Source organism: Phacochoerus africanus, chromosome 6 (genome assembly GCF_016906955.1).
Source record: "Phacochoerus africanus isolate WHEZ1 chromosome 6, ROS_Pafr_v1, whole genome shotgun sequence".
In the NCBI taxonomy this organism is placed as follows: domain Eukaryota; kingdom Metazoa; phylum Chordata; class Mammalia; order Artiodactyla; family Suidae; genus Phacochoerus; species Phacochoerus africanus.
Genome location: NC_062549.1, coordinates 1,211,661 through 1,230,185, shown reverse-complemented (window position 1 = coordinate 1,230,185; position 18,525 = coordinate 1,211,661). Strand labels below are relative to the sequence as shown.

Sequence of the window (18,525 nt, the reverse complement as noted above, 5' to 3'; positions counted from 1 at the left end):
ACCCCAGCAGCTGCCGGGCTCCGCTGGCCTTGGGGGCCCCTTCCTTCCCCTCCGCTCCTGCAGACCCCAGCTTCCCAGTCCAAGACACCTTTGGGAAGGAGAAAAGTAGCATCTGGGACGTCGCGATGCCTCCACCAGCATCTGGGTGAGTCCCCCTCGTGCCCTCCCAGGCCCCGTGGACCTTGTCCATTTGGGGAGCCTGTGGGGATTTTCCTTTGGGGGATCCCGTGTGTAACTCGGAGGCTTCCTCTTGGCTGGCAAGGATTCTGGTTTTGCTTTCGGTTTGGGGCACGAGTTTTAAGTCCATCTGATGGTGCCTAGAAAAGAGTTGGCCAGAGCTTCTAGCCCAGGCCTCAGTTTTGCGAGCCAAGGGAAGAAAAGCCAGCCTGGGAAACTTCTCCGAAATTCCATCGGGCGGCCCCCTGGGGAGTTCGCAGGCTTAACGAGTCGACCGCTGTGAACCAGGGCCTGAGCTACCGCGACTGGCTTCTTTGGACGAGACCGAGGGGTCGAGGCTGATCAGATGCGTCGCTCAGTTTGGCTGCCAGCCTGAAATGTGTCGGGACAGAGGTGAAGATGTCAGGTGAGCGCATCTGCTCCGAAGAAAAGGGACAGACTCCCCCCGGCCGGGGATGGTCTTCGCAGGCGACTGAGAGGTGTAACGGGGCCGGGTCCTCACGCCGAGCAGCCGCCCCACAGGGAAACCCACTCGTTAATCAAACCTGCTTAACCGGGGATGTGCGCGAGAACCGGTCGGCCGGCGATCTGAGCATCCGTGGCATCTTAGATGCCACGGGGAGACTGGAGACACGTAAGGGAGAGCGGAAGTGACTCTGGGCTAAAACCTAGAGCAGTGAAGCTCTCAGGCAGCACACTGGCCCATCACACAGTGCCCTGAGGAAACTTTACCCCCAACAAACTCAATTTTAAGACAGGAAATAGGAATTCCCGTCGTGGCGCAGTGGTTAACGAATCCGACTGGGAACCATGAGGTTGCGGGTTCGATCCCTGCCCTTGCTCAGTGGGTTAAGGACCCGGCATTGCCGTGAGCTGTGGTGTAGGTTGCAGACGCAGCTCGGACCCCGCTGTGCTGTGGCTCTGGCGCAGGCCAGTGGCTACAGCTCCGATTCGACCCCTAGCCTGGGAACCTCCATATGCCTCAGGAGCGGCCCAAGAAATGGCAAAAAAAGACAAAAAAAAAAACAGGAAAGAGAGTCTCAAACAGGAGAAGGAGGAGCACCAGAGAGCCGCCTCCAGCTGACACCTCGGCCAGACTTACAAACTTACTCTTGCGAGAATCTACTCAAGTATGTGTGAAAGGGAAAAGCTGCTCCACAGTTAGTCCACATGGGCTCTCCTGGTGCACAGTTACTGGAGAAACCCGCTTTTTTGTTTTGTTGTTTTTTTGTTTTGTTTTTATCTATCTTTTTGCCATTTCTTGGGCCGCTCCCGCGGCATATGGAGGTTCCAGGCTAGGGGTCGAATCAGAGCTGTAGCCACTGGCCTACGCCAGAGCCACAGCAACGCGGGATCCGAGCCACGTCTGCAGCCTACACCACAGCTCACGGCAACGCCGGATCGTTAACCCACTGAGCAAGGGCAGGGACCGAACCCACAACCTCATGGTTCCTAGTCGGATTCGTTCACCACTGCGCCACGACAGGAACTCCTAGAGAAACCAGCTTGGAAGGAAAATAGCTTTTCAGAACGCGCAGTTCTGGTGGGACATATCCCTTCTTGGCCTTGACTGACACCCCGGCCCCTCGGGGCGCTTGAGGGCCAGCCTGCCGCCGATGGAGCGGCCCCCGCGGCCGCCACCGGGACTCTTTCGTCCCTGGTCTCCTGACGCAGATGACCGGCCAAAGCGCCCCGGCTGGGCAAGGGGCCACGCGACGGGGCCGACCTCTTTCCCTCCTGCTTCTGAGCTGGCCTCGTTTCCTCCTTTTGAAGCCGTTGAAGCCCAAGATACGTCCGTTCCCCCGTTTGCATATGCGATTGAAAAAGAAGCAAGCTGCAGAATTCTGACCCCGAGGGGACAAGCCCTTCTGGGAGAATTGGCTTTTCTCGCCCTGCGCCTTGAGACCAGGCCGGGCCGGGGCGGGCGGGGGCCTCTCAGCAACACTTATCTCATCTAGACCATCTCTCTGTCCTGAGACGTGAGGAAAAAAATGGGAAAGAACTCTTTTCAAAACTTGTAACTGGTGAGTTTTATTTGTACTATCTGACTCGGGACTAAGCTTGGAAAATGCAGCTCTGGCCTCTCCGTGTCCGTCTGTGTGATTGAATGTATGTCCCATGTGTCATGGTTTTATCAAAAGGCAGATTCAGTGAGCTCTACTCAATTGGCCTAAAGGAAACCAGTGCACACAGCACAGATTCTCAAAACACGAAAGGGACGAACCGGCCAGAGTGGCGTTTAGGTTCACGTGCCCTGGGAAATATTCAGTATTAAATTCATATCTTGTATTAGAATTGAAGTTTGTTGATCTAATTAATAGACATGTTGGAGTTCCCGTCGGGGCTCAGTGGCGATCGAATCCGACTAGGAACCATGAGGTCGCGGGTTCGATCCCTGGCCTCGCTCCGTGGGTGGAGGATCTGGCGTTGCCATGAGCTGTGGTGTAGGTCGCAGATGCGGCTTGGATCCTGCGTTGCTGTGGCTGTGGTGTAGGCCGGGGGCTACAGCTCCGATTCGACCCCTACCCTGGGAACCTCCATATGCCGCAGGAGCGGCCCAAGAAAAGGCAAAAAGAAAAAACACCTAATAGACAGTTATTCCAGTTACGACATTAAGTGTAACGTCTTACTGTACCCGGTTTAATAGAAGTCAAACGATACACTGAGACACCGGTTACTAAACAGAGATATTAGGAGTTCCTGTCGTGGTGCATTGGAAACAAATCCAACTAGGAGCCACGAGGTTGCGGGTTCAATCCCTGGCCTTGCTCCGTGGGTTAAGGATCTGGTGTTGCCATGAGCTGTGGTGTAGGTTGCAGATGCGGCTCGGATCCTGCGTTGCTGTGGCTCTGACGTAGGCCGGCAGCTGTAGCTCTGTTTGGACCCCTAGCCTGGGAACCTCCATGTGCCACAGGTGCAGCCCTAAAGACCAAAATAAATAAGTAAATATTAAGAATCGTTGCAATTCTCACGTAATAAATAAACAGAGATCCTGAAGGTATTTGGGATGATTAATCAACATGTTTCCTGCCATCCTGAGATGTTCTCTACAAGAAAAACACACGTTTTTAGACATTATAAAAGACAGTCCGTGGTGGCTTTAGAAAAAGACTTGCGAGAGCTTCCAGTAAAGAAGAAACGAGGAGAGGAGCTGCGTTGTGTGCGGGAAAGGAACGCCTGTCCTGAGCGCGGCGCTCTGCGTGGAAGAGAAGAGGCAACGGCCGCCGTGGACACGGCAGGCGAGGCAGGGCGTGGGGACGTGGACCCGAGCAGAGTTCCATGCAGGGTCCGGACCAAGTTTAGAATCACTTACGAAGTTACTGCTAAAAAGCAAGGTGGCGCAAAACTGGAATTTGGCTTCTCTCTCTCTCCTAAGAGGACAAAGTCTCGGAATGCCACTTTGGACAACGGATTGTGTGAAGTCCTTTGCCTTTGGGTGATCTGTGTTTGCTTTCAGGACCTCTGGTGACTTTGGGGGAGTGTTATCCACGGTGGCCTATAATTCTGCCTGTCTAATTAAAGTTTTTTGACTTGTGCTAAACTTGGGAGGGTTCAGAAGGCCTCTGAGGCCTCCCAGGCGTGGGGCACAGGGTCAGAGTGACTGGGGGCACCCGGGAAGAGCATCTCAAGTGAGTGATAAGAAGCTCCACATGATACAGTGTGAGGTCTCAGCACTAACCAAGTTTCTTTGTCAACTGCACTGTAATCAGATCTCAAATGTGTTTTCTTAAGTCTTTTGTCATTATAGGCTGTTAATGGCTTTAATGCCTTTGCAAAAATGTTTCCTCTTTAGGGAGGTCTGTTTTGGAAAATACAAGTTCCTGATTTTCAGACCGTATTGCCGAAACAGGCCCCGGCACTGGCCTGGTCTGTAGAGAGGACCGCAGACAAAACCATGCCCACATGGAGGAAAAGCTGCACCAGGACGAGAAGTTGGCATCAGAAGTAGACCCAGGATGCTAGACCTACTCGTATGATGATTTATAATTTTTTTTTTTGTCTTTTTAGGACTGCACCCGTGGCATGTGAAGATTCCCAGGCTAGGGGTCCAATCAGAGCTACAGCTGCCGGCCTCCACCACAGCCGTAGCAACGCCAGATCCTTAACCCACTGAGCGAGGCCAGGGACCTAACCCACCCTCAACCCCATGGTTCCCAGTCGGATTCATTAAGCACCGCGCCAGGACGGGAACCCCCCAAGAGGTCCTCTGGACTTCCTGACATTTTGCATATGAATCAAATGCTTCTCCCTCAGGCGCAGGATCCTGTGCTAATTCTTAAAACCCCTCTGATTATTGGGTTGGTGACCAATTACCTGTGTCCAGCAGTTTCGGGGTGCTTCGGTGGCTTTCTCCTCCCCAAGGCGCTGACTGAATAACCCTTAGGAAATTTATTACTGAATGGGAGTTTTTCACCTGGCCAATTAGTAATACCTGCTCTGACCATGACCAGAATTATGAATTTTCTTTTCGGGTCAGTCAAGCTCAGAACAATGAGCTAAGTCTCAATCAAAAATTGTAACCTCCTGTTTCTTAGAAGGGAACCTCCCACAGCTGTGAGATGGGTTTAGCGGTTAACACCAGGCAGTGGCCATTTACGATCGAAGGCTCTCCTACGGTGAGAGAGCAATCAACCCCGACTAAGAGCGACCAGCCGGGCCCAGTAACCTTAGGAAAACAGGCTGGTGCCTTGTGAACAGTGCCTGCCTATTGCTACCCTTGGCGATCGTGGCTGGTGTGGAGCAGACGGGGTCAGATGACCGGAGGTTCGCTGGGTCACACGGAGTGGAACATGGTGAATTCGTAGAACTCATTTATGGCCTTGGCGTCCCCCAGGATGGGTAGGAAGATGCACTCCAGACGCCCTCAGACTCAAGGTGGCCTACGTAACAACTTGAAGAGGACGCCAACCGGTCTACCCTTGGGAAGAGCCCGTGGGGTCAAGCAATCTGTATTCCAAGAGTCTGACAGCTTCGCAGCTATCGTGGCCCTGTCAGTGGGATCGGAACCCGTAATCAGCCACCTCAAAGCCTTAAGGAGTTTCACCCAACAGACTTGACTTTCTTTCTTTCTTTTTTTTTTGTCTTTTTGCCTTTTCTAGGACTGCTCCCACGGCATATGGAGGTTCCCAGGCTAGGGGTCAAATCAGAGATGTAGTCGCCGGCCTACACCACAGTCACAGCAACGCGGGATCCAAGCCGCGTCTGCAACCTACACCACAGTTCACGGCAAGATTCTTAACCCACTGAGCGAGGCCGGGGATCGAACCCGCAACCTCATGGTTCCTAGTCGGATTCGTTTCCAGTGCGCCACGAAGGGAACTCCCAACAGACTTTAAACAATAGTAACCAGGCTATCAGCCTCCTGACTTCTGAGGTCCTTTGCTGCTTTAAGTGACCTGCTCCCTCGTCTTGACAACATTTTCTAAAACTGTTTTGGAGTAGGAAGCTATTGGCTTAAATACCCACGTATAACTCGCTCAGCTGTATTGCTTGTATTTTGCCTGTTTTACGAGATTATTGTTCCTTATTTTACCAACTGTGTGACTGAGCCTCCTAGAAAAATAATTATGACTGGGGGACTTGAAGCAGTTACCCAAATATGCGGTTCTTTGCTGTAATAGTGTAACTCTAGATGTGGGAAGATGCCGCGAGACGGACTATTTCCCGGACCACCGCAGACGAGTAAGACAGGAGGTCCGGAGACTTCTGGCAACTGTCACAAGGCCCCGCCCAGCGAAGCACGTTGAGTGGCCTGTCCGTGCAACCTCTGCCGGACCTGGGAACGAGCATTCCTAGCACCGTGGGACGAAATGGTCATGAAATGCCTCCCAAACCACGGTCGAGTTTACGACCATGAGGGAGCCCTGTGAACTGGAGATGGGCAACCGCCCTCCACCCCACGTGGACTGAGTCAGAGCCCTGAAAGAGCTCAGGGTGGAAATCAGGAGTCAGGCCCTCTGCACTCTGAGAAAACTGGCAGAACAGGTCTTCAGACAGTTATTTTCAGGAGAAGATTTTATGAGCCCAATTCTGGCCTCTCCTCATACCTAGAAAAGCACTAAAATCATTACCAATGACACCTGCCGTGGCCACCAAGGAAAATACTATTAAAAACGGAGCAGCATGGCCAGACATCCAAAGCAACGCCAGGCGGCCTTGGGGTTGCAATTTCAGACAAGCTCTTGTGTCGCTGAGAATGTTCTGAGCTGGGTCCAACTTGGGATGTCCCAGCCATTCTTAGAGCAATGTCCGCTGGCAGCTGGTGGCTGCCGTCTTACGGCTCCGAGGAATCCAGTGAAGTTGCTTCAGACCAGACTTCGGCCGGGAAAGGAAGAAATGCGTGATGGCCCACAGCTCCTGCTGTGTATCTGTCAGTATCACACCGGAATTTAAACACGGACTTAGACAAAAATGGACGACTGGCTGCTTGGCCGCAAGTCTCCCCAAAGTGACAGTTCCAGACTGGGTTTGGGGCTAATTCTCCTGAATTCTCAGGGACTGAGATCTATTTTTGTCTGTTGAAGTCCAGTTGTCACTCTTACTTCTTTCAGGGTCTGTTGCACCAGAAGGCTCAGGGCACCGAGGCCTAATCACACAGGGCTCGGATCCAGGGCTTGGAGCTCAGGACGGTTTGTAGTTTGGTGTCTGTTCCCCACATGGAGGCAGGACTACGCCCCATGTCAGCAGGAAGTAGCCAGAGAGCGGTCGTGGCCCCGTTCCCTGAAAGGCGCGGAGAAATGTGCCGAGACCAGCTCAGCAGGAAGGGGCTGAAGAACGGGTGCTGTGGAACTTAAGGAAAAAAGTTAACATAAAGTAAGACACAGAGACATTTACCTTAAGTAAAGGTGGGAACGGGGGACTCAAGATCTCAGGGACCAAGAGCCCTGCCTCCAGAAACCGCACGGCTTTTATTGTGCTCTTTAGATGCCATCAAGTGAGGAGGGGCCATGGGTGGAGGATACAGGGCTTGTTTACTGTTATAGAAGTTCTTTTACTATTTTAAAAGCCACTTAGCTGGTGAAAGGTTAAGCTCTTACTCTGACCTCTAGGCACGTAACAGTTCTTAAGCTTAAGTCATTCACCAGCACCTGACTGTTTTTCAAGCAGGAAGATGGGATAGAGCAAAGAAGGACAAGATGGAGCTTTCAAAGAAACATGTCTTGCGACAGGAAAGTAAACCGGAAGTGGGGATTGAACACCAAAGCCCCCCCAGCACGGAAGTCCTTGCTGATTAACAAACATCTCTGTCCAAACCCATTATTCCCTTTCTTGCCCAAGGCCTGTTCCCAAGATAGCAGCGCATCAAAGAAAAGGGGGGGATTTGATGCAGGCGCCTCATACCCCTGAAAGAGAAGTTATATTTCTTACGGTTCTTTTAGAAATGAATGCTTAAAACTGAACAGCTTAGAGGCCTTCCCTGTCCTGCTCCCTGACTTAATTGCATCCTAAACACAGTCACCCGTAAACTAAAGATGAGGCACCCTGAGCATAACTGCCTGTGCACTAAAGATGATTAGCACACGATGTTTTTCAGGAACTTTCCGAGTTTGTTCTGATCTTCTCTGATCAATAGGCCCTTTTGGCAAGTGCTGTTACTCTCGGCAGTAACCCAGAAGACCACGCCAGGAAGCCGAGATCTCCTGACTCCAGGTCTGGTGACTAAGATCCCCCAAAGAGAGAAGAATGCGTGTTTGTCCCCGTCCTGATTCCTATGGGAAAGCCTGTTTTTCTCCTTTTTACGGGGGTTGGGGGGCACGCCCCACAGTCTTCAAGGCACTGGCCTGCCGTGACCCTCCTTTGCCTGGCAAAGCCATAAAGCTATTTTTTCCTCCTTTCCCCAAATCTCTGTCTCTGCGTTTCGGTTCGGCACCAGCAGGCAGAGGCCGATGGGCTGGATGCCAGAGCAGCAGACCACCCGTAAAGGGACACTGTCAGGGAGCAGGGAGTCGTCTGGGGGCTCTCTGGGCCTGGGCTTTCCAGAAGCATGTTAGAACAAGGTGGCTGAGGAGAGACCACAGGAGAGGGCCCGGAGCAGAGAGACAGCCACGCCCAGGCCCCCTTTACTGTCTGGGGCAGATGCAGGAAGGTTTTGGAGCAGAAACATCCATTCTGCGGGAAGGTCTGCAGCCCCCAGATTCCCCCCCCCCCCCCCCCCCCCCCCGCTGCAAGGAACTGGATCCTACCTCCACCCGCAGAGCCTGCGAGCAGAGGCTCCCCCACCTAGCCCTCCCCGGAGACCCCAGTGCTGGCCAGCACCTTGACGGCAGCCTAGGCGAGACCCCAGCACAGCAGTCGGGTAATCCAAAGAAACTGGGATGCTGAACGGGCGTGCGGTCACTGAAAACCAGTGCTGGGGGCACCGGGACAGGTGGTGTGTGCCCGCAGCGAGGGCGAACATGGGCCGCGGGAGGGAGGACGGCGCCGCTGGCAGAAGCACCAGGACGAAGGGGATTTCTGCCTGCCCTTGGCCCACGAGGGGGAGTCCACCTGCACCACCAGCCGCCGTGAGGCTCGGCTCCCGGGCCAGGGCAGGTTCGAGGCTCCATGCCCTCGGCGGGCTTCCTCCATGGGGTGGGTCTCCCGGTGGCCCCTTCGGTTCTGCCGGCCTCTCCCCTGCGGCGCTGCCCCCTTCTCCACGAGCACTGACTTCACCCGTCCATTCATTCTCTCATCGGTCCCCAATCCTCGGAACCTGGTTGGAGGCCGCGGGGTGGGGGGGATGCTCAGGAGGCGCCCAGAGGCCTGGGGAGCGAGGACCGCGGGCGCGGGACGGGGCTGGGGGGCGGGGGCAGGTGGAGGTGAAGGCGGCCGGCACCTGCGGGCGAAGCTGGGGAATCGCCCCCTGGCGTCTGCGGCGCCGGCCCGTGGCCTCCAGAGCCGCCGAGTGCGCGGTCCTCCGGGCCTAGAGCGTCCCCGGAAGTGCCCGCGCCGCCGAGGCGCAGGCGGAGACGGCGCTTCCGGTCGGCGGCGGACGGCGCGGACGGCGCGGGCGGCGCGGGCGGCGGGCGGCGGAGGCTGCGGGTGAGTGCCCCGGGGGGCGCCGGGGAGGTGGGAGGAGGGGGCGCGGGGCTGCCGACGCGGGAAACGGAGACCGGGGCACGGGGCCCTGCCCATTCCGGGCTGTCTCCGCGGAAGGGCGCGCGTCCGGGAGGAGAGCGGCACGCCCCCCGCGCGGGCGGCGACCGCTTCCCCGCCCAGGATGAGACCCCGAGGGCCGGCCTCCCCGACGGGGGTGAGACCCCGGGGGGCCGACCTCCTGTTTCCCTTAATCTCCGTGCTCGTAAGGTGCCACTGTTTAAGTGTGTTTTGGGTTTTTTTGCTTTTTTGTTGCCGCCGCACCTGCGGCGGGTGGAAGTTCTCAGGCTAGGGGTGGAATCGGAGCTACACAGCAATGCGGGGGCCAAGCCACGTCTGCAACTATATCACACAGCTGAGCTGGTTCCTTAACCCACTGAGCAAGGCCAGGGATGGAACCCACGTAACTCATGGATACTAGTCGGCTTCGTTACCGCTGAGCCACAGCGGGAACGCCTTAAATTACATTTTTAATTGCAAACAAGGTGGAACAGTGGTTAAAAAGTATGTTGGCTACTTGTTTTCTTTTGCAGATTACTTGTTTATAACTTTTATTAATTTTTTGTTTTCTCATGAGTATATAGTGGTTTTTATATGTTAAGGACATGAACATCTATGTTGCAAATATCCCCCTCCCCCAGTTTTTTGGGTCTTTTTATGGCCGCACCTGTGGCGTATGGAAGTTACCAGGCTAGGGGTCGAATCTCAGCTGCAGCTGAAGGGTATGCCACAGCCACAGCCATCCTGGATCCCATCTGCAGAAGCTTGAGACAACATCAGTTCCTTAACCAGCTGAGCAAGGCCAAAGATGGAACCAGCGTCCTCACGGAGACAACGTGAGGGTGTTTAACCCGTTGAGGCACAGTGGGAACGCCTTTATTTTTGTTCTTAATGGCCCACCCACTGCATGTGGAATTTCCCTGGCCGGGAGTTGAATCTGAGCAGCAGCTGCTAACTGCTGCAGCTGTGGAGATGCCAGATCCTTTAACCCACTGCGCTGGGCCAGGGATCAAACCCTCCCCTCCACAGCGCCTGAGCTGCTGCAGTTGAATTCTTAACCACTGTGCCACAGCAGGAACTCTGCCCAGTTGTTTGTTTGTCCATCTTTGTTTTTTTACTTTAAATATCCTTGTGTAGTTAAATCTCTCAGACTAAACCTTTGGTGTCAAGCTGTGCAAAAGCTTTCTTCAAAGTTGCACCATTCAGGTCATTGTTTTTGTTTCATACTTTCATGTTCGAATCTTTGTATTTATCAAGAAAATTTTTAAATACATGACATTTCTACGTATTTAGCATTTAAGAGCTGATTAAAGGTGCTGGTTAGGAGTTCCTGTCGTGTGACTCAGCAGAAGCGAACCTGACTGGCATCCTTGAGGACGCAGGTTCGATCCCTGGCCTCGCTCAGTGGGTTAAGGATCTGGCGATGCCATGAGCTGTGGTGTAGGTTGCAGATGTGGCTCGGATCTGGCACTGCTGTGGCTGTGGCTTAGGCTGGGGCTACAGCTCCAATTGGACCTCTAGCCTGGGAACCTCCATATACTGAGGGTTCGGCCCTAAAAAGCCAAAAAAAAAAAAATGCTGGTTAGTTCCTCCTGGAGCTGAGACCACAGCAGGCCACTAACATGTGTTACCACACCTGTCTTTGCTCCAAATCTGCCAGGAGCAGGGGTGAGGGGAGCCAGCATGGCCGGGACGGAGTTCCCAGTGTGTCCCATGGAACTCTAGCTTCTGGGGTGTCTGTTTATTCAGGCCCTTGATTTTAGGGAGGTGGCTCTGGTAGGGCCCTCCCTTCTCTGAAGACACCCTGACCTCACCCCACTCTGTCATTTTGTCCCCTGTCCTGCTCTTGCACAGGTTGTCCCACTGCTGGCCTCTCTGCAGGAAGCAGCAGGCAGAGCCCGGGTCCAGAGTGGCCCAGAGAGGACTGCCCTGATGAGCGCATGCACCGGTGAGGGGCTCCTCCCCTGTCGTGCTCCCCGGCCCCCTCTCTGCCTGGCTCTCCGGGCGCGCTCCCCTCCAGCTTTCTCTTGGTTCCCCCACCTGGACACTTCCGAGAACAAGATTTTCTGTCCTCATTTTATCGAAGTATAGTTGGTTTACAGCATCGTTCGTTTCCAGGGTACAGGAGACCGATTCAGTTACATATAGATTCGGTTTTATATGTTTATCTTTCACATTATTTTCCGTTCTGGTTTATTACAGGACACTGAGTGCAGTTCCCCGGGCTATACAGTAGGACTTTGTGGTTGGTTGTACGTGTAGACACTTGTGTCTGCGAATCCCAAACGCTTAATTTACCCTCCCCCCGCTCTGGTAACAGATTTTCTCTGTCTAGGTTTTTTTAATAGTGGCCATTCTGACCTGTGTGAGGTGACACCTCATTGTAGTTTTGGTTTGCATTTCTCTAATAATTAGCAATGTTGAGCATCTTTTCATGTGCCTCTTGGCCATCTGTGAATATTCTTTGGAAAAATGTCTGTTTAGGTCTTCTGCCCATTTTTTAAGTGGGTTGTTTGGTTTTTGAATATCGAGTTGTATGAGCTGTTTGTACATTTTGGAAATTAAGCCCTTGTTGGTTGCATCATTTGCAAATATTTTCTTCCAGTCTGTAGTTTTTGTTTTGTTTATAGTTTCTTTTGCTGCGCAGACGTTTGTAAGGTTGACCAGGTGCCATGTGCGTATTTTTGCTTTTGTTGCTGTTGCTGTGGGTGACTGGCCTGAGCAGTGCTGTGGTTTATGTCCCAGGAGGTCTTGCCTGTGTCCTCTCCTGGCATTACAGTGTCATGTCTTCGACTGAAGTCTTGCAGCCACTTGGAGTTTATTGTTGTGTGTGTGCTGGGAGGGTGTGCTCCAAATTGACTGACTTGCCTGCAGCCGTGCCGTTTTCCCAACACCACTTGCTGAAGAGACTGGGAAAAAGGCACTGTGCGTCCTTGGCCTCTTTTGTCAAAGGTGAAGTGACCACGGGTGTGCGGGTTTATTTCTGGGCTCTCTACTCTGGTCTGTGTGTCAGTTTTCACGCCAGTGCCACACTGTTTTAATCACTGCAGCTTTGTAATGTGATCTGTGGAGTCTTGGAGGCTTATGCCACCAACTCTGGAGAATGAGCGTATTCATTCTCGGTTGTGTCTCACCAAGGCCCAGCAGTGTCAGCAGGCTTGGGCTCAGGGCCAGTGGGCAGGACGCGTGTGGTGGATGGAAATCTAGCTGGCCTCCTACCCGCTGGCCGCCTCCCCCCTTGGCTCCAGGCCTCTGTGTTCTGAATTTCAAGCCACATTTGGGGGCTGGCAGAAGCTGAGGGCTCGTATGCAGTTTCCTGTTGCTAAATTGTCATGTGACCAGTGTTAACCACACCACCTTCCCTTAGCAAACATGCCCTGTTCTGGCTTTTCTCTTTTTTTTCCTTGTCTTTTAAGGGCCGCACCTGCAGCATATGGAGGTTCCAAGGCTAGGGGTCCAGTCGGAGCTACAGCCGCTGGCCTACGCCACAGCCACAGCCACGTAGGATCCAAGCCACATCTGCGACCTACGGCACAGCTCAAGGCAACGCCGGATCCTCCACCCACCGAGCAAGGCCAGGGATGGGCCCCGGTCCTCGTGGAAGCTGGTCAGTCGGGTTTGTTAGCTGCTGAACCACGATGGGAACTCCCTGTTCTGCCTCTTCTACATCATACCCTCCCGAAGGTTCTGGCTCAGTGGTGGGAGCCTGGGGAGAACGCCGCCGTGGCTTGCAGGACACTCATGTTTCCGTCCTTCCAGAAATCACAGAACCCCCAAGTCAGGCATGTTCTCCCTTTGGGGGTGACCCAGGGGCCCAGCCGTGGAGCCGCCCCACTGGCCCAGGACTCTGCTTCTCCCCTTGTCTGACCTTAATCCTCACCAGCTTCGGCTCAGACGGGTTCTTCAGTCGCGTGATTTGGGGCTCAGTTTTAACAAATGCTGCCATCCACAGTGTGGAGGAAAACAGGTTAGTCACAGTGAAGCCATTCCCTTGGAAAAGGAGCAAAGAGAAACACCCTGTCTGGGCTGTGCCCGAGATACAGGGCCTGTGGGGCCCCAGGCTGGGGGCTGGTCTCAGGGCCTCAGCGCGGTGACCTGCATCTGTGCCGGCCGGGGCTTCCTGCTCAGGACACCTGGCGGCCCAGGTTCTGCCTCCCAGGCCTGTGCCTCTGCCTGTCAGGGCTTCCCGTGTGGGCGCCCTGGGACGGGGCGTCTCTGTTGGGGGGTGGCTGTGCCTTGTAGGGTGTTGAGCAGCCTCCCTGGCTTCTCCCCTCTAGGTGCCAGGAGCACCCCGTCCTGGTTGTGACACCAAAAGTGTTTTCAAATGTGGCCCCACGTGCCTGGGGCTGAATTGCCCCCACTGAGAACAGGTGCCATTCAGGGTCCCTGAGGGCTGTCACTGGCAGGACCTGGAGCCTGGCCGGGTAGGACTGGAGAGAGAGCGTGCGGCCTCATTTTAACCTTGAGTAATTCCATTCGTCATAATCAGTGCCCCTGAGTCAGTTTCTTGAACTTCCACGTCTCTCAAACTCCGAAACCAGGGCCGGGCCTCCCCAGCGCCTTCCCTGCTGCCTGCCAGGGCCGGGCCTCCCCAGGCCTCCCCTGCTCCCTGCCAGGGCCGGGCCTCCCCAGCGCCCCGCTGCAAGGTCTGCAGCCCCCTGGATGGCGACAGTCTGCGGGCACTTGTCCACTCTAACCTGCCCAGGACAGCCTCCTGACCCCAGCCCACCTGCCGTCTCGAGTGCCTGCGAGGTGTGGCCAGGCTTCTAACTGCTTGCAGGCAGAAGGGCTTCCTCTTAACCCAGGGATGTGCTCACCCAGGCGGCCCTGGCCCTGTCTCACCCCCCAGGCGCTCCCTATGGTGGCTCCAGTAACGACACAGCATTCTGAGAGCCACACCCCTAAAGCTTTGGTCTAAACAGGTGGGTGTTCGGTGCCCACGAGCCAAGGGCCTTGTGTAACCAGCTGTTCACCACCCCCGAGCCAGGACCAGGAGGCCACCTCAGCACAGTCAGCTCCGCCTCCCTCAGCAGGGGCTGTGCCTCGCGTGCTGACCTGTCTGGGGAAGGAGGCTGCCTGTGGATCTTGGTGGGTTGGGGGAGCCGTGTGGCTGTGGAAGCCCAGGGTCAGGGAGGGAAAGGGCCTGGATGTGTGCCATCAGCCCGGCCGCCCTGTGCCTACGGGGCCCACCTTGGCGTCCCTCGGCTTTGCGGCAGCCACGGTCCTCGGTGTTCCGGGCCGTGAGGCCAAACCAGGCCGCCCCCAGAGCCAGGGCTCTGTCTAAGGTGAGAGGGGTGGGCGCCATCCACAGTCACAGGGAAGGCTCCACATTGGCCCTCCCCTAGCCCCTTGTCCGTGCCTGTGCCCCCGGGGACATCTGCTCCCCCCTGGTGTCCCTCCGGTAGCTCTGTCGTCACACGGCTCTCTGGGGCAGCTGTGGCGCTGCCGCCATTCTCTTTTTACATCCTGTGTCTCTGCCCTTTTCCAGCTTTCTGAGCACAAGCGTCAAGCGGCGGCTGAGCTTCCAGCTGTGCTGCTTCAGCGGCTGAGCAAGGGGCTCCGAGCACAAGGCTGATGCCACAGCAGGCAGCCCTGGGAGAGGGGGGGTTCCATGGAGAGGCCGTGCCAGGACTGTTCCAGGGGCCTCCCCAGGCCCCAGGGTTTCTGGATCCCTGTGCAAAGGAGGAAGCTGAAGAGAGGCCCGGCCTGGCTGTTGATGAGGAAACTGGAGGGCCGAGTGGCCGTGAGGACAGCATGTCCGGGTCAGAGGTCACCCTGAACACAGGCCATGTGACTGATGGGCGAGGCCCCTGGAAAGGGCGGCCTTATCAGTGCAGCACCTGTGACAGGAGCTTCAAATGCTACTCGGATGCGGTGAAGCATCAGAGCATCCACTCTGGGGAGAAGCCCTACGAGTGCAGCGACTGCGGGAAGGCCTTCATCCACAGCTCCCACGTCGTCAGGCACCAGCGCACCCACAATGGGGAGAGGCCGTACATTTGCAAGGAGTGTGGGAAAGCCTTCAGCCAGAGCTTTAACCTCGTCAGACACCAGAGGAGCCACACGGGAGAAAAGCCGTATGGATGTGCCGAGTGTGGCAAGTCCTTCGGGCAGAGGTCGGATGCAGTGAAGCACCGGCGCATCCACACTGGGGAGCGGCTGTACGAGTGCAGTGACTGTGGGAAGACCTTCATCCACAGCTCAAATGTTGTCCGGCATCAGCGCATCCACCACGGAGAGAATCCCTACGAGTGCAAGGAGTGTGGGAAAGCCTTCAGCCAGAGCTCCAACCTGATCCAGCACCAGCGGGTCCACACCGGGGAGAAGCCCTACGCCTGCCAGGAGTGTGGGCGTGCCTTCAGCCGCAGCTCCTTCCTCAGCGAGCACCGGCGCATCCATACCGGGGAGAAGCCCTACGAGTGCAGCGAGTGTGGCCGCGCCTTCAGGGCCTTGTCAGGCTTCTTCCGGCACCAGAGGATCCACACCGGGGAGAAGCCCTTCCGGTGTGCCGAGTGCGGCAGGGCCTTCCGCTTGAGCTTTCATCTCATCCAGCACCGGCGGGTTCATGGCACGGAGTGACCCTGTGATGGGGTGAATGTGCAGCAGAAAACTGAGCAGCCGCCTGGCTTTGCCCCCGTGCCGGGTCTGTGGGCTTTGTTCTGTGGGCGGTGGGGGAGGAAGACAAGCTGGGGAGAGCAGGCTCCACTAGGGAAGCAGAGGTTTTCCCAAAGGAAAGGAGCGTGCTGGCACCTCTGAAATTAATTTTTCATTTTCTTAGCATTGGTGTTTTCCTGAAGTCTCATTTACATGTGGTGAAACGCAGGGGTCCTGAGTGTTTGGTTTGTGAGTTTTGCCCTGTGTGACCACCACACCATCAAAATGTAGCACTTCCCCCCCAGATGACCTCCTCATGCCCTCGCATCGGCCCCACATCCTCAGAGGCAACCTGTGCCCTCGGATCTGTCACTCGTCTCGTGTGTTCTAGAACTTTACATAAATACGATGACACACTTGCAGGTTTCTCCCCCTTTGCTTAATGTTTTCAGGTTCGTCCATGGATCAGCAGGTTTGTTTTGTTTTGTCTTTTTTGGTTGCCGTGTGACACAGGGAGTTCCTGGGCCAGGGATCAGATCTGAGCCCCAGTTGCAGCTTACACCACGGCTGTGGTAACACTGGATCCTTTAACCTGCTGTGCAAGGCCAGGGAACAAACCTGTGTCCCGGCACTGCAGAGATGCTGCCAAGCCTGTTGTGCCATAGTGGGAACTCTGGTGGGTTTGGTGTTTTTAGTTTCATAGCACTTTTGAAAAGGCAAGAGTCGCCTGCTACCTCTCCTCAACGCTCTGTGCTTACGTCTGGGTCTCTATCGAAGTGTGAACCCTGCAGCCAGAATGATTTTAGCACAGCCCCAGGTACAGGGCGTGCCCTCCACAGAAACACAGGTTCAAGGGCACGAGCTCTGCAGGGGAGCGTGACGGAGGGCGGCCCACAGGGCTTTGGCCAGAACAAGAGGTAACTGACTCTCTCATTTTCGCACCCTTTCAGCATACAGAGCGCTGCTCAGCTTCAGGAGGTGTCCCAAGACAGAGCAAGCTTAAGGTGTTTATACTTTCAACTTCCTCAGCATTGCCTGTCCAGGCTCTACACCACTGCCGTGGGGGGAAAGCCAGCATGATGTCTGCTCTCAAGGGCTGCCAGCTAACAGCCCAGGAACAGAAGCACATGCAGAGAACCAGTGGCAGAGAGATGAGGAAACAAGACTGGGGCAGGAGTGCCCAAGGGAGGGGATTCCTGAGCTGGCTGCTTGAAGGGCTTACTCAGCAGAAGGACTGGAAGCTGTGTACAAAGCACAGGTCAGGGCCCACGGGACTGTGAGGAGCGTGAGACACGTGCTCACTCACAGGACCTCGCGGTTTGCAGCTGGGAGATGAGGTGAAAGGTGAGACGGCTCCGGGTGAACTCTGTGTGTGACCCCATCGCTGACATCACAGCACAGCGGACACGTGTGGATGTCACCTGCCGTCGGAAGGGAGTTTCTGTTGGAGACAAGCCCCGTGCGTATCATAAGACTCCGCCCTAAAGACACGAGTGAGGTCCTGCTGTTGACAGTTTACTGGAATGACTAAGACAGACCTGAGCGGTCACCTGGTCCGGGGTCCAGAACAGGACCCGGATCCTCCCGCTCAGGCTGGTTTGGTGTCCCTGGCCTCAGCCGTCTCTGCTCTAGCTCAGCTACTGACTGAATCATTGGGTCTGGTGGCCGGCTGGGATGTCCAAAATAGTAGCTCAGTTCTGGGGCTCTTGTTGGCCCCGATTTCTTTTTAAGGTGTGAGCTTTAGGCTACAAGGTTGTGCAGCCTGTGGGGGCAGAGCTGCCTCAGAGCAGATTCAGCGGCACCACAGCCCCTGTGCTGCTGCCTTGCGGGCCGAGGTGAGGTGGGAAGAGGAACCTGTGAGTCCTGCACTGAGCCAAGACCCTCAGATGGGCTGAACTGTCTGTCCCAGGTCCATGGTGCCCCCCAGCTGCCACCAAATGCCAAAGCACCCACTGTCTGGAGGAAGGCTTCCCCTGCTTAGATTAGACCCTGTAGGGCCCCGCTCATGAGATCGAGCTGGGAGCTTACAGAAATCACCAGGTAAACAGGAGGGTGTCTCACTGGCTGAGGCTCAACAAAAAGCCAAGAACAGACAAGCACAGAGAACTGCAGCTGGTGAGACCGCAGGGTGACGCAGGCAAGAGCGTAGTTACAAAGAGTTGAAAGAAGAAAGACGTGTTCCTGCTAAAACCTGGAACAAGAAGGATGCCTGCTCTCACCCCTTCCATTCAGCATAGTACTAGTTCTAGCCACAGCAGTCAGACAAGAAACAAAAAGGTATCCAGGCTGGAAGGAAAGAGGTAACGTCACTACATGCAGGTGACATGACACTGTACAGAAAACCCTAAAGCTCCACACAGAAACTTCTAGAACTGATCCATGGATTTAGCAAGATAGCAGGATACAAGATTAACTACAAAAATCAGTTGCATTTCTTTACAGTCACGATGAAATAGCAAGTTAAAAAAAATCTTTTAAAATAGCATCAAATATATATAGAAATATTTTGTGTATGTACATATTTAATATGTGTACTATATATTACTACATATACATGTGTATATGATATATATCAGTATGTATCATACACACATGTATACAGTATGTATACACACACACATCTACATACCTAGGAATAAACCTGACCCAGGAGGTGAAACACTTATACTCTAAAAACAA

The 18,525-nt window shown here is 54.8% G+C and overlaps 1 protein-coding gene across 3 annotated transcripts; it reads left to right on the top strand.

Moving 5' to 3' along the window:
* The first annotated feature begins 9,170 nt into the window (after positions 1-9,170).
* ZNF696 (zinc finger protein 696) lies at positions 9,171-18,318 on the top strand. Of its 3 annotated transcripts, none has more exons than XM_047785653.1 (2): positions 9,171-9,198; positions 14,741-16,265. In XM_047785653.1, the coding sequence occupies exon 2, from the start codon at positions 14,827-14,829 to the stop codon at positions 15,829-15,831; it is 1,005 nt and encodes a 334-aa protein (XP_047641609.1). In that variant the 5' UTR covers positions 9,171-9,198; positions 14,741-14,826; the 3' UTR covers positions 15,832-16,265. The 3 variants fall into 3 exon arrangements, 2 of the variants coding, with proteins under 2 accessions (XP_047641609.1, XP_047641608.1); XM_047785652.1 differs by lacking the exon at positions 9,171-9,198 and adding an exon at positions 10,838-11,200; XR_007135642.1 differs by lacking the exon at positions 9,171-9,198 and adding an exon at positions 16,797-18,318 and having other exon boundaries at positions 12,791-15,895.
* Positions 18,319-18,525: the final 207 nt, after the last annotated feature.